The sequence below is a fragment of the Typopeltis vanoorti genome, chromosome 4, assembly GCF_054136105.1.
Source record: "Typopeltis vanoorti isolate ZY-2024b chromosome 4, IOZ_Tvanoo_1.0, whole genome shotgun sequence".
NCBI lineage: Eukaryota > Metazoa > Arthropoda > Arachnida > Uropygi > Thelyphonidae > Typopeltis > Typopeltis vanoorti.
Genome location: NC_143552.1, coordinates 173,108,957 through 173,122,878, shown reverse-complemented (window position 1 = coordinate 173,122,878; position 13,922 = coordinate 173,108,957). Strand labels below are relative to the sequence as shown.

General features: G+C 35.7%; 1 protein-coding gene across 2 annotated transcripts in view; it reads left to right on the top strand.

Annotated features, from left to right (window-relative positions):
- The window catches only part of LOC150107853 (uncharacterized), a 284,299-nt gene that overhangs the window by 23,429 nt on the left and 246,948 nt on the right, over nt 1-13,922 (top strand). For both annotated transcript variants that reach the window (XM_090392094.1, XM_090392093.1), the window contains exon 3: nt 12,569-12,626. In XM_090392094.1, the coding sequence (XP_090248220.1) occupies nt 12,569-12,626 (58 nt within the window). The remainder of the gene's footprint in view (nt 1-12,568; nt 12,627-13,922) is intronic.

Sequence of the window (13,922 nt, the reverse complement as noted above, 5' to 3'; positions counted from 1 at the left end):
ATCTGGTGTGAGACAGGGATGTACATTATTCCCTTTGTTATTCATTATCTATATGGATCACATTACGAAGGAAAGTGGTATTAAACATATCAAAATTGGAGATGTCAATGTCAGCTCTTTGCTTTATGTGGAAGATGTTATACTTCTAAATAAATCTACTACAAGTTTGCAAGATTCCCTGACTAAATTGAATAACTGTTGTAATAGATATGGTATGAAGGTCAGCAATTAAAAGACAAAGACATTAAAAATAGGTAGAATTGTTGAAAATGTCAACTGTGTTGGGAACGGTGAACCTGTGGAACAAGTAAAACATTTCAGCTACTTAGGCACGATTTTTAGTGAAGATAGTAAATTAAATGTGGAAATTGAAAACAGAATCAAGAAAGCTGAAATGGGAGCAAGTCAATTGAATAAATTCATATGGAATAAGAGAGAAATTAGTTGGAACACTAAATTAGCTGTATACAAGACAGTGTTGAAACCAATTTTGACTTATGGATCTTAGAGCCGGGTCAGAAGTAAAACACTTGACCAAAGACTAGAGACCGCAGATATGAGAGTCCTGAGAAAGATTAGAGCCGTAAACAGATTGCATCAATGTCAATATCATATTAAAAACGAGGATATTAGGAAAGAACTTGACATTGTCAATATCCAGGAATGCATTAGCAGAGCTAATCTAAGGTGGTACAAAATGGGCGAGGAAAGATTAGCAAAACAAGTGTTCTCTGCCAGGTTTGCAGGAAAACGATCCAGATGAAGACCAAGATATAGGTGGATTGATACAGTAAAAAGTGTGTTAGACGACAGAAATATAAGATCTGATAATGTTGGAGTCTTGACAGGTAACAGGCTAATTTGGAAGAAAACTGTAGATAGGAAGTTAGTAATGATGTAAATTTTTCATGTAGTACTCTCACATCCTGTACACCCCTCTTGAGGGTACATTGCAGGAATTTAATGATGATGATGATGATGATGTAGTACTGTTGGAAGTTTTTCCACATGCTTATACTACAAATTAAAGATGCCAAGAAATTATATTCTTGTTTAATCCTTTATCCAAGTGTAAACAAACAAAGTTTGCACCTGAAGTACTTTCAGGCCTTGGCAACTTGTGTATAAAGGTTAATGACTTCACATCCCTTGCCTTAGTATCCCATAATGCAAAGCACATATCCTTACGGGCATGTATAATGCTATGCATTATGGGAAGGGTCATTACCCAGACTTGTTTTTTTAAATCCAAGTTTTTTTTTTTTTTTGAGGAAAATTATTGATAAAGTTATTAATGAACTTAATTATGTAGTGCTTTTGGAAGTTTTTCCACTTGGTTATACTACAAATTAAAGATGCCAAGAAATTATACAAGGTATCCCTGAATTTATGATCCAAACGTGAGGGGATGGTAGTGCACACCTAAACCACCAATATTCGGCACAGAATATGCGACCGCAAACACAGCCCAGTGCCGATAGGGGGCACAGATGAATCGGCACAGCTTAAAAGCACTGGATCGACCTAACCCCAGCATTCTCAGCTTCAATTGTACACGAGATGGAGCAGTTTACGAACACAGAGAAATCCGATATGCACCTGATGTATGGCATAGCCGAGGGCAATAGTAGAGAGGCTCAAAGACTGTACCGTGAGCGATATCCTATGTGGCGTGTGCCCGATCACAAAATGTTTGCGTGACTGCACCGTCAGCTGTGTGAGGCAAGCACCTTCCACATCAGTTGATATGATGCCGGACGAGCACAGGCGGTCAGAACGCCAGCTATTAACGAGGACATCTTGTGTATGGTGACAGATAACCCAAGTAAAAGCACTCTATTCTCTTCCCAGAGCCTGGGTGTGCATCGGAACAGTGTCTGGCGAGTACTGCTTGAAGAAGGGCTACACCCCTATCACTGGCAGAGCATCGACAACTGTTGATTATTCCCTGCGCATGGATTTTGTCCAGTGGTTCCTGCAGCAAAGTGTCGTACAGCACGATTTCCCCGCTCATGTGCTCTTTATGGATGAATCAACTTTCTCACGTGAAGGCGTTGTCAATGCCCGTAATGTGCATTTGTAGGCGTCCCAGAATCCCCATGGTACACGTCCACAGTCAAACCAGCAACGGTTCGGCATCATTGTCTTGACGGGGATCGTGCATGACTACTTAATTGGACCCTATCTACTGCTGGACTGACTTGATGGGCGAACGTACCGTATTTTTCTGCAACAGGTTTTGCCGGAATTGCTTCAGGATGTTCAAGTAGCCATCCGCTCCCATATGTGGTTCAAGCACGATGGGGCACCTGCCCATTTCAGCATGGACGTGCATCAGCATCTTAATGCCACATTTGGGAACTGATGGATTGGGGGCAATGGTCCCATCCTGTGCCCCCCACCGCAGATCGCCGATCTTTCTTGTCTCGATTTCTTTCTGTGGGGACATTTGAAGAGTCGTGTACGAGACACCTATGCAGTCCGCAGAGGATCTGGTAGCCTGACTGTCCGTCGCAGCCGGTGATGTGCGTGACAAGCACTGTGTTTACGAGCAGGTACGCCAATCACTACTCCGCCGTTGTGCTGTGTGTATCACCGTTGGTGGCCAGACATTTGAGCATTTGTTGTAATGATCTCCAATAAATGTCACTATGGAAACCTGTGTCTGTCTTTAATTTCCGACTCCTCACTGTGTTTGCGACCGCATATTCTATGACGAATATTGGTGGTTTCGGTGTGTGCTACCATCCCCTGACGTTTGGGCCATGAATTCATTTTTTGTATTATTTGAATTATCTTCAAGCTGGGCAACTTGTATATAAAAGCTAATGACTTCACACCACTTGCCTTAGTATCCCATAATGCAAAGCACATATCCTTATGGGTATGTATAATGTGCATTATGGGAAGGTCATTACCCAGACTTGTTTTTTTTTTTTTTTAGGAAAATCATTGATAAAGTTATTAATGAACTTAATTATGTTGTACTGTTGGAAGTTTTTTTTTCCACTTGGTTATACTACGAATTAAGTTTTCCAAGAAATTATAATCTTGGTTTAATCCTTTATCTAAGTGTAAGCAAACAGTTTGCACCTGAAGTATTTTCAGGACTGGGAAACTTGTATATAAAAGCTAATGATTTCACATCACTTGCCTTAGTATCCCATAATGCAAAGCACATATCCTGACAGGTATGTATAATGCTATGCATTATGGGAAGGGTCACTACCCAGACTGGTTTCCACCTTTATTGATGTCTCATCAGTGGAGCCAGATCAGTAAAGGTCGAAACCAGTCTGCGTAGTGACCCTTCCCATAATGCATAGGCGTTATACATGTCTGAAAGGATATGTGCTTTGCATTATGGGATACTAAGGCAAGTGATGTGAAGTCATTAGCTTTTATATAGAAGTTGCCCAGTCCTGAAAATACTTCAGGTGCAAACTTTGTTTGTTTGCACTTGTATAAAGGATTAAACGAAGAATATGAATTCTTGGCATCCTTAATTTATTGTTAAAGTAAGCTGTACACCCACTGAAGGTACTTAATGAAGAAAGTGATGGTATATACAATGCACACAATGGCTGTATAGCTATTGCTGCCATTGTGCGTGTGGGTGGATCTGATTGTACCAGTTACTGTTTGCATGATCAGGTTGAGATGTCTTGGTTTGGGGATACTACTTTCTTCTTCTTTGGTGCATCAATCCAAAGATTGGTAAATATAGAAGCACATCAAACATCCTGTCTTGTGACCTTCTTTTTATCTCTTCATAACTCTTAGTGCCAGTTAGCATCATTATGTTATTTATATATGAAATTCTTGGTCTGCCTTGTGGCCTCTTTCCTTCTACAGTCCCCTCCATTATTTCTGTAATCAGTCTCCCATGCTTCAAATGGTGTCCAATTAGGCATTTTCTTCTCTTATTGATGTGTTTCATTAATGATTGCTCTTCATGAACTATATTTAGAACTTCTTCATTACTTTTCCTTTCTGTCCAACTAATTTTCATCATCTTTCTCCAGCACCAAAGTTCAAATGCCTCCAACTTTTTCATGGCTTGTTTTGTTAGGCCTCACAACCATATAATGCAATGCTCCATATGTATGTTTTCACTAGCCTTTTTTTTTTGAGCTGGATGCTAAGTCCTTTACTGGTAAAAATGTTTCTTCTGTTGTAGAATGCTTTTTTGACTAGGATTATTTGTGCTTTAATATCTGATTGGTTTCTTCCATTTTCTGTGATAAGACTTCCAAGATATTTATGTATGAATGGATGGATACTACTTTAGGCACGATGAAAAGCAGTATTCTGCTTATTCATGTACAGGAGACAATTGTTCAAGGTGTCAGGACATTCATTTCCATGCCATATCTGTTGATTTCAGTGTATAGTGTCTTTATTTTCATTGCTGGAGTTTTCATATTCTTTAAACGATATGATTTTGTCTAAAACGATGCTTGGGTATTTTTGATTTCTGTGGTATTTTAGAAAGTAGTTTCTGAAGGCAACATTTTAGCTGATATGCTTGAATTTTATTTAGTCATAAGGTTGACATAGAGTAATACCCTGCCCTACAATGCTTAGCTTTACAACAGTTCAATCATGTGACCATTTTCAATTACGAGCAATACCAGTTTATGTAACTGTTGTATACAATGGTTTTAGCTGATGATGCCTTGAATGTGCATTATTCGTGAAGTCAGTTTATTTGTGATGTTGCTTGCTATCTCTCATTGTGTTCTGGTGTTTTACTGTGAATTATAAATGGTTTAAACTTATTTTATTGTTAATAATTGCAGATAAAATTCAAAGTAAGGGAGCTGTTGAATGCTCTGTGAAAATAAGACGTAAACCATTACACACTAAGAATAAAATGATTAAATTTAGTGACGTATTGAGTACTACAATACGTTGTATGCTAAACTTACCTTACTGTACTGTTGCTACACTTATTAAAAATAAAGATGAAATTTTAAGTAAAATGAAATGGCTACACTAGTTTATATTTCAGTTACCCAGAAACATGACAATCTTATTACAGAAATGGAAAAACTAATGGTGTAGATTGATTGCCAAACTAGTTTGCGTGTTTCCTTAAGCAAAGTTATCGAGTGTAATTTTTTTTAATTTCTGAAAATTATTCTAAATACATCTACAAGTTAAAATTCAGAAATTCGCTATACGACAAAATTCACTATATGGCAATGGTCTGGAACCTAATATTTTGTGACCAGGATACATCTGTATTTGTTTTTGTGAATTCAAAATAGTTAACTGTTTTGTTGTAGCTAGAATTTTATATATGCAGTGGATACTCCTTCAAGCATTGGAAATTGTTGTTATCAAGCAATGTTGTTAGTTATGTAGATATACTGATGTCACTAAAATATATGAATACTCAGATATAGCTAAATTAATATGGATAACTTATTAGAAAATTAATCATTCTTATATTGGTATAAAATTTTTTCCAGCCTTCCATTTGTATCAGTATGAAAATGAACCAGAATGCTACACAAATATAACAGAAAAGCAATGCATCACTAAATATTTAAGTAATGATGGCCAATTAATTTATGGAGCTAAATTAATAGTAATCTATTTAATGTTCCTATTTATAAATAGTTGAATAATCAGAGAACTATTTAGATAATTGGAATTTGTGTATACTTTATTTTGTTAAAGTAAATATCGGCTATATTGTTAATGGTGGTATTTTCTTTATTTTTCACTGTATTTAAGTGTGTTGTTTGATTGACTATTATTACACAATATTGTTTCAAATGCATTCTACATTTATGGCACTGATGTGTACGAGAGAAATGGTGGTCAAGACATCAATGTTGAATGGTGTTAATATACAGGATTTAGTGCAATGTAGCATGTGCTTAATGTAATCATTGCTGAGGGTTTGTGGTACAAAAAGCAAGAATGGAACAGAGAAAATGTGTTGGAAATGCTTTGTGAACGATGTTAAGCAATGTCAGTAAATGAGGTGACTGATATTAAGGATATAAGGTAGGATTGTGGAAGTGTTGTGGAGAATGTAGCTGAAGCAGTGAATGATAATGTATTAAATATGAATGAGTTTAAAGGAAGTGGATGATAGTAATAATATAAATCAGTATTATAATAACGGAATTAACTCAAGTAAATTATAGACCCCTCACTTCAGATCCTAACGGTAGTCAAATAAAAAAGCTTAATGCCTTTATAGAAAAAATATCGATATGGGATGAAGATAAAAAGAAAACACTAAAGACCTCCTTCGGGCACCCACCGAGATTATATGGTCTTCCAAAAGTGCATAATCCAGGAATTCCATTAAAACCAGTTGTAGACTGTATAGGTTGCTCCACTTACAAAATATCAAAATTTCTATCAAATTTACTCACTTCAACTAGAAGAACTGCTACACACACAAAAAAAATTCTGTGGACTAAAGAAATAAAATTTCCGATCTGCATTTAGATGATTCGGAGATTATGATTAGTCTAGATGTTGTTTCGCTATTTACGAATGTTCCGTTGGCGGCAGCATAGAATTACTACTCCAAGAATTTCCTCCAGACATTGTCAAATTATTTGAATTTGTAAAAAAGACCAGTTATTTTCCCTTAAAACCAGTTATACCAACAAATCGAAGGGATAGCAATGGGTAATCCAATATCTCCTGCTATTGCCAACTACTTCATGGAGCATTTCGAACAGCGTATCCTTGACATCATTACACCCACACCTAACATTTGGTTCAGATATGTGGACGACATTTTTGCCATATGGAAGGGCACCTCAGAAGAACTACAACAGTTTCTCTCAAAAATTAATGCATCCAAGGATCCAGTTCACCTTAAAGCAGTTAGCCTTTCTAGACCTCTTGATTCTTCACCAACCAGATGGTTATCTACAGTTCACAGTCTATAGGAAAGAGACTCATACAGGGCAGTACATCCACACTGAATCACATCACCATCCCAGCCTAAAGGCAGGTACTATAAAAACACTAGTTCATAGAACCAACTCCTTTAGTTCTTCAGAAGAACTTTTACAAAAAGAATTACAGTATATTAATTCCTCCTTCATATCCAATGGCTATAAGAAGTCCTTCATGAAAAGAGCTTTAAGTAGTCGTGATCCAGCATCCTCTTCAAGTACAGAAGAACCTACACATATACCTATCCCCTATGTACACGGGGTTAGTGAACGCAGAGCTAAGGTGCTAAAACCACTAAATATCTGTGTGGCTTTTCGACCCATCAGAAAAATCTCCACATTCCTAATGTCTCCAAAGGACAAGCTCCCACATCTCAGCTATCGAGGTGTCTACCAGATTCCCTGCTCGTGTGGATTATCGTATTTCGGACAAACAGGAAGGTCTGCTCAGGTTCGGTTAGAAGAACACCAGTCGTGCATCCAGTACGTTGAACCCGAACAGTCTGGAATTGCAGAACATGCTATCAACACCAGACATAGAGTTAAGCGGAACAAGACAAAAGTCGGTTCATAATGGAACGGCTATACAAAGAAACATGTGAAACATTACTTCACTCCCCTAACCTAAACAGATCCGATGGTCTACGTCTTTCCCCCTTGTGGGAGATAGTACTTTATAAAGCAGCAAATCTTTCCTACTTTATAATTGTATACACTATATTTATATTAAAAAAAAAAAAAAGAAAATTTTTTTTTAATTTTTTAAATTATTATAATTGAATAATTAAATAATTATTTAATAATTAAATTTAAATAATTAAAAATTAATAAATTAATAATAATAATTAAATAAATTTAGGAAATTTAACCTTAGCTACTTAGGTGGCGCTGTGTGAATATAACAGTTATTGTTTAATTAGCCTTGTACCTCTGCTGATGATGCCTGTGATTCTCAGGTGAAAATTCTACGAATAAAGAATCATTTACACGAGTTAATTCAGTTATTATAATAGTTAGTAATATGTCTACTCACGGTATTTCCTTACTGAAACAAATGATGAGATGCCAATGTGGAAAGAAATAGCATGCTCCCTTGGACTCCTTCACAGGAAAAAACATCAGCTTGAGCGACTGGAGAAATGATTGGCATGTGGTACAGTAGGAGGGAGAAAGAAAGAGAATGAAAAAAGGTTAAAAGTGTGAGAAACTGGAAGATGAGAGAAAATATTGTATGAGGAATCAATGAGGCATACTTAATTAGAAAGTGACGAAAACTTTCCCAGGTGCAAAGATAATGGGAGTTTACAGAAGAAAATTAATGAATTGTTTTGGCAGGCACAAATGATTTGAAAAGTGAGAAATTTTCAGTGAGAGTGGATATGAAAGTTGTTCAAAGAAGCCAAAATAGAGCAAGAAAGTAAAGATTGTCAGTCTGATTTCTCGGTAGGACAGATTGAGAAGAATGGCCATTATTGCTAATGAGTCAATGAGAAGATTGTCCAAGAGGAATTGCATGCAGTCTATAGAAAAATGCACACTCAGAAACCTCCTTCCTGCCATCAACAAATGATACATTACCACCTCTTTCCTTATCAGATGTCTATCAAGTACCCTGCTCATGTCATCGTTCCTATTTTGGACAGACTGGCCATTCTGCCTTGATTAGAATTGAAGAACATCAAGAGTATACTACAATTTTGGAATCTGAGAAGTCTGGCCTTGCTTCTCACTTTTGACACCAGGCTTAGACTTTGGAACTCAATTACTAAGATCCTGAAAAGATATAATTTAGTTCCTGTTTTTTCTTCTTGCTCTCGACGAAAGATTCTGTCTCTCTCTAGTGTTTACCAAGTTTATAACGAGCGTCTTTGCTTGTACTTTGGACAAACAGATTTTCTATTGAAAACAAGACTACAAGAACACCAATTTTATATTACCAACAATAAACCTGAAAAATCTGACCTTGCCCAGCATGGAGTGTACACTAACCATGATATTCACTAACCAATATTTGCCTTTTACATCGGTGCAAGTTCAGGTAAGAGTGGTTATTTAAAGAGTACTGAAGCACTTTTACACTGCCTAAATTTAAATCAGAATGACTGTCTCCCTATTGTCAAGATTTGGGAGAGTTTCATCTTCATAAATGTCAAGAAATAATGTCCTCTCCATTTTATAATTAATAATTATAATCTAATTTAAAAAAAAATAATTTAAATATAATGCTATGCCATTTCATTATCTAATTTAATTTTATTTCAGATCACAGTAATATTTTATTGTAACTACCCACTAGATGGCATGTAGCTGAGCTCTGTAAATAGGATTAACATTCTTTGTTGTAGCTTCACCTTGTGATTATGCTAATGTACTGATGATGGTCAGTTAGTTCCTGGTTGAAATATTTGCAGAAATAAAATTACTATATTCTTGTGAATGCGTGTGTAGAATAAATGTTATAATGGCACAAATTCCATTAACAGATTCCAATTATCCTTATTGGGAAGGAATGACCAAAAAGATTGAACTTAACAAACTTTCAGTTCAATAAGGTAATCTATGAGCAAGGATTTCCTTTTTAAAACAATGTTGCAACTCGAAGATAGTTCATAATTTTGCTAAAGTCAAAGAAACCATCAAATCATCAGGTGTGTCCATCGCATTTATGTCAACACTAGCCGAGCACTCATATGCAATCAACTATGAGTTGCCGAATGTGATCTCACCCTGAATATTTGCAACATCTCTCTCTCTCTCACTCTTTAGAGACAATATCTTCTATCTTACCTTGGTTTAGACTTATCTAGGGTCTTTTCAATGGTCTTACAATAAAAACACGTATTCTTGACTGCAAGTTTGACTCACTTGCTCAAAAGCAAAAACCAACCAGGGTAAACTCAGCAATAAACAGATGGGTTGTCAACATATCTGGACATTCCCTCACTCCTGCAGAAACTTCAGTGGTTGCAAAAGGACATGATTTTGCCTTAGGAATGTAACCATCCTCTCAAGTGATGACACTAATAAACTGACTTAGTACTACTCAGAGCTAAACTTCCTTCCCCTAACTTGTCTAGCTGAAATTCAGGCCTCAGGATCATTGAGCCATAATGAAAGCAGACATGGGTAAAGCTGTAGTTATCATGGTCATCACTGAGTACACCAAAAAATTTCTCATTACGAGATAAGTCCGCTTATCAGGAGATTCCCCACAACTTTACCAACAGTCAAATTAACATACTTAATTCCTTACCCAATAAAGTGATTAGTTAGGATGAAGACCCATTTTGGTAGGGACCCATAGTGGACTGCATTGACTCTCCCACTTATTGCTTAGCCAAATTCCTAGTACATCTTTTAAGCTCCTGCACTGGCCACACTGTGAAGAATTCATCAGTTTTTTTGACAAAAATAACACCTAAATTCAACCTGCAGATCTCATGATTAACTTTGCTTCGATGTCCAGTCCTCATTTACTAATGTACCTGTGGCTGACACTGTTATCTGATGAGTTTTCTCTAGACGTAGTTGAATTTTTAGACTGTCATTCACTCTGGCTATTTCATCTGCAGGAACCAATTCTACAAACAGATTGAAGGAACAGGCATGGGATGGCCCTTCTCAACTGCTCTTGCTAATTTCTACTTAGAGCATCTTGAAGATCTGTTGTTCTCTTCAATATATCTCCAACCTTCTTTTTAGGTTGAATATATAAATGATGTGTTTGCCATTTGGCCAGACAAAGAAGAATCGTACTTACCTTTTTAACCAAATTCAGTAGCCTATACCTACACATCAACTTCACTATGCATCCTTTCCTTTTTGCACAATTCCGAAGGACAATTACCCTTCCTGGACGTCCTCCTTTCTCATATCCCATCTGAAATACTTGATACCTCTATTCACCATGAATCTTGCTACATACAGCAAGATTCAGCACATCATCTATCTAAAAAAAAATAGGCATCTTCAAATCTTTGTTAAACAGAGCATGTGTTATCTGTTCCATTTCTTGTTGGCTGCAATTCATCTGTCATTGGCAGTACCTCATCCCTTGTCCTGTATACTCTATCCTTCCTGAAAATATGAAGTCCATCACATACCTGTAACTATGTTTTCTTCTGTTAGCCAAGTCTCACTAATGCCTATAACTTTCGGCAAGGCTGCATGCTATTCTGTATATATAGAAAGTTAGTATATAGAAACTATAGCATCCTCTTTGGTCCCCAACTAGCTTTACATCCTGAATTGACTGCCCCATTTGATATTGTATCTTGAGAGACTTCATTCTGCATTATTTGTTCTTTCACACGTTTGGTTCATGGATACCTTCACACATTCACCTGTATCTGCCCTGATTTTTTATTTTATTTTATCTAACTTTGTGCTTCCACAGTCTTAGTGAGCAAGTACATATACTTGGACTGAGTAGTTTACTAGCTAAAAATATTTTTGGTCTTGTCTGGTTTTGTTTAACTTTTTTTTTTTTTTTTTTTTGTGAAACTTGATAGGTGTTAATGGAAGAATTTGGCTAGATAATGAGTGGTTTCATATTGCATGACTTACTGAATTTTAAAATAGTAATGTATTAAGTAAAAGGAAATAAAAGTAATAAAATACATTTCAGCTCTGAATAATGAGCTTTACATTGAGTTTTCTTTCCACTCGTCATGTACAAGAAATTTCTTTTCAGTATTAAAATTTCTTAGGCCTATGTAACTCAGAAGTGTTTCCATCCTTTATGCTAGACTGGCTAGACTTTAATAACTTAAGTTCAAGTCTAGTCACTGATTAGAGGCATAAGGATCATGAGATAGCAGCACTTGTTTACCAGTCTCTTCATTGGTTTCCACCTATAATTAGTAAGTCTTTGGCCAGCTATCTGTGATTGGCTACTGGTGTAGATTGAACCGCCCACTCAGTCTCCAAAAGTTAGATACGGCTAAAAAGGGGTGTTAGCTGATTTTTATTTTATTTTATTTTTTCTTTATTAAATTTTTTGTTAGTATTTTTTTTTCTTTTTTACAACTTTTTAACTGTTACTCATTTTTCTAGTATGTTTGGATACACATTTCTGTAAAAAGTTAACTCAAGTGAAACGGTAGCATTTTTAAGTAAATGAATTCATTCTTAAGCTTATCTTTTTACGTGAATTGCCAACCATAAGTTCAACTGTGTATCTGCATTAAAGAATTAAGTGTTGTACTAATTATTTAATCCTTAATTGTGCATTTTGTTAAAAAAAAAAAAAAAGCTAAGTTCTTTTGGGTAGTTTCATAATAGTTGAATGCTTAAGACTGGCATGATAATTTAAAAATCCATCAATCTAGGTGTATGATGAAGTTTGGTTAATTGCATCCACGAATAACTTGCTGTGGCAAATGATATCAAAGCAATTTCAGAGGCTGGGGAAAATGGCTTTCTGTTATCAGAGTATAAAGAAATCCTAAACCCTAATTCTGCACCCTATTTTATGGAAATTTCTTCAGTATATATTTGTTGATTTATCGTTCTTTGTTTACCTCTTCAGTAATAATTCCTGAATGTGAAAAGTAGAGACAGGTTTCGCATTCCAAATATAAAATTAGTAATGAATTGTATTGTTCACTAATTTTTTTTTTTTTTTAATATAGTTATCGAAGCTATGATTCTGATTCAAGTAAATTGGATGGTGATTATGGATCATATTCAGTAAGTAGTTCATTGCTCAACTAGTAAATAAAATGAATTTTAATTTTAAACAATGTACTTTCATTAATTTTCTTGTCTTATTAGATATTTAGTGGAATATTAAATAAAATGGGGTATGGATCATTAAGATGATTCCAACATCATCAACAAATCTTACATTATCCAAGACTATTATAAACATATATTTAATAATGCACTGTTTTCATTATATGCACCTCTGTATACTTGTGTAGTCCTACTGTGTATCTTGCAAGAAAGAACTTGCCTTTTCTAATTTTCCAGTTCTCCAGACAAAATTATATTTCTCTTCTTGGCCTGACTTGTACCATTAGCCTTTTCACAAGATAGTATTACATGACATCCATAGCCTCTCCATTCTCCAAATAAAACTAGGTTTTCTTTTTTACTCAGACTATGCCAATCGTAAGTCTGTCCAACCTTGGAATGCCATCCATACATCACTTATTTGTTAGCATTCCAGTATCATCAGATCTTGCATTTTGCTCTTCTAAGGCACTTCATACTGTATCTGTCCACCTAGATCTTGGTCTTTCTTTAGGTGTTTTTTTTTTTTTTTTTTCCTGTGGGGCAGAAATTGTGTGTGACAAATAAGCCTCAATTTTCAATTCTCCGCTTTGATATTTGTTCACACATCACTCTATTTGATGTTGTCTGCCATTCAAGATGCTTATCCTCAAGTTTAGGTTTGAGTACTGTATTTACTCCTTCCTTTCTCTAATCATTATTGCCCGAACAGTAATATCTTGTAATGATGATTTAGAAGAATCTTGCTTCTTTATTTGGGCACCACCAAATTACTTCGATCTGATACTTCTGCCAGTTTCACTTTTTTCCGTCGATGGTACCAGTCTTGGATTCTACTGATTATTATTTCAAGTTGAGTTTTATTCCATTAGCTGAGTTTTCACTGTTCCCTGACAAATTTCACAATGCTGTAGCTTGCATGAAATTTCATCATATTGTACCATTTTGTATTTTGTTTTAAGCTAATAAGAATACATTTCAATTGATGTCTCTTTCTAGTTATCCACCTTTTTGACCCTGAGTGACCCTGAAACAATTTAGATGTACTGAAAATGTGAAGAGTAGCCACATGCATTTCTGCAGACTTTTTCATGGTCTGAATCCGAAGGTGTTGAGAACTTTTCTGTGGATTGAAAATGATGATGATATATCCATGTTGGTAGCAACCATGTCATTGGTAACTCTCCAGGTTGTGAAGAAGCTCACTGTTGAACCTACTACTCACTGTAGTAGGTTCAACACATTGGGATT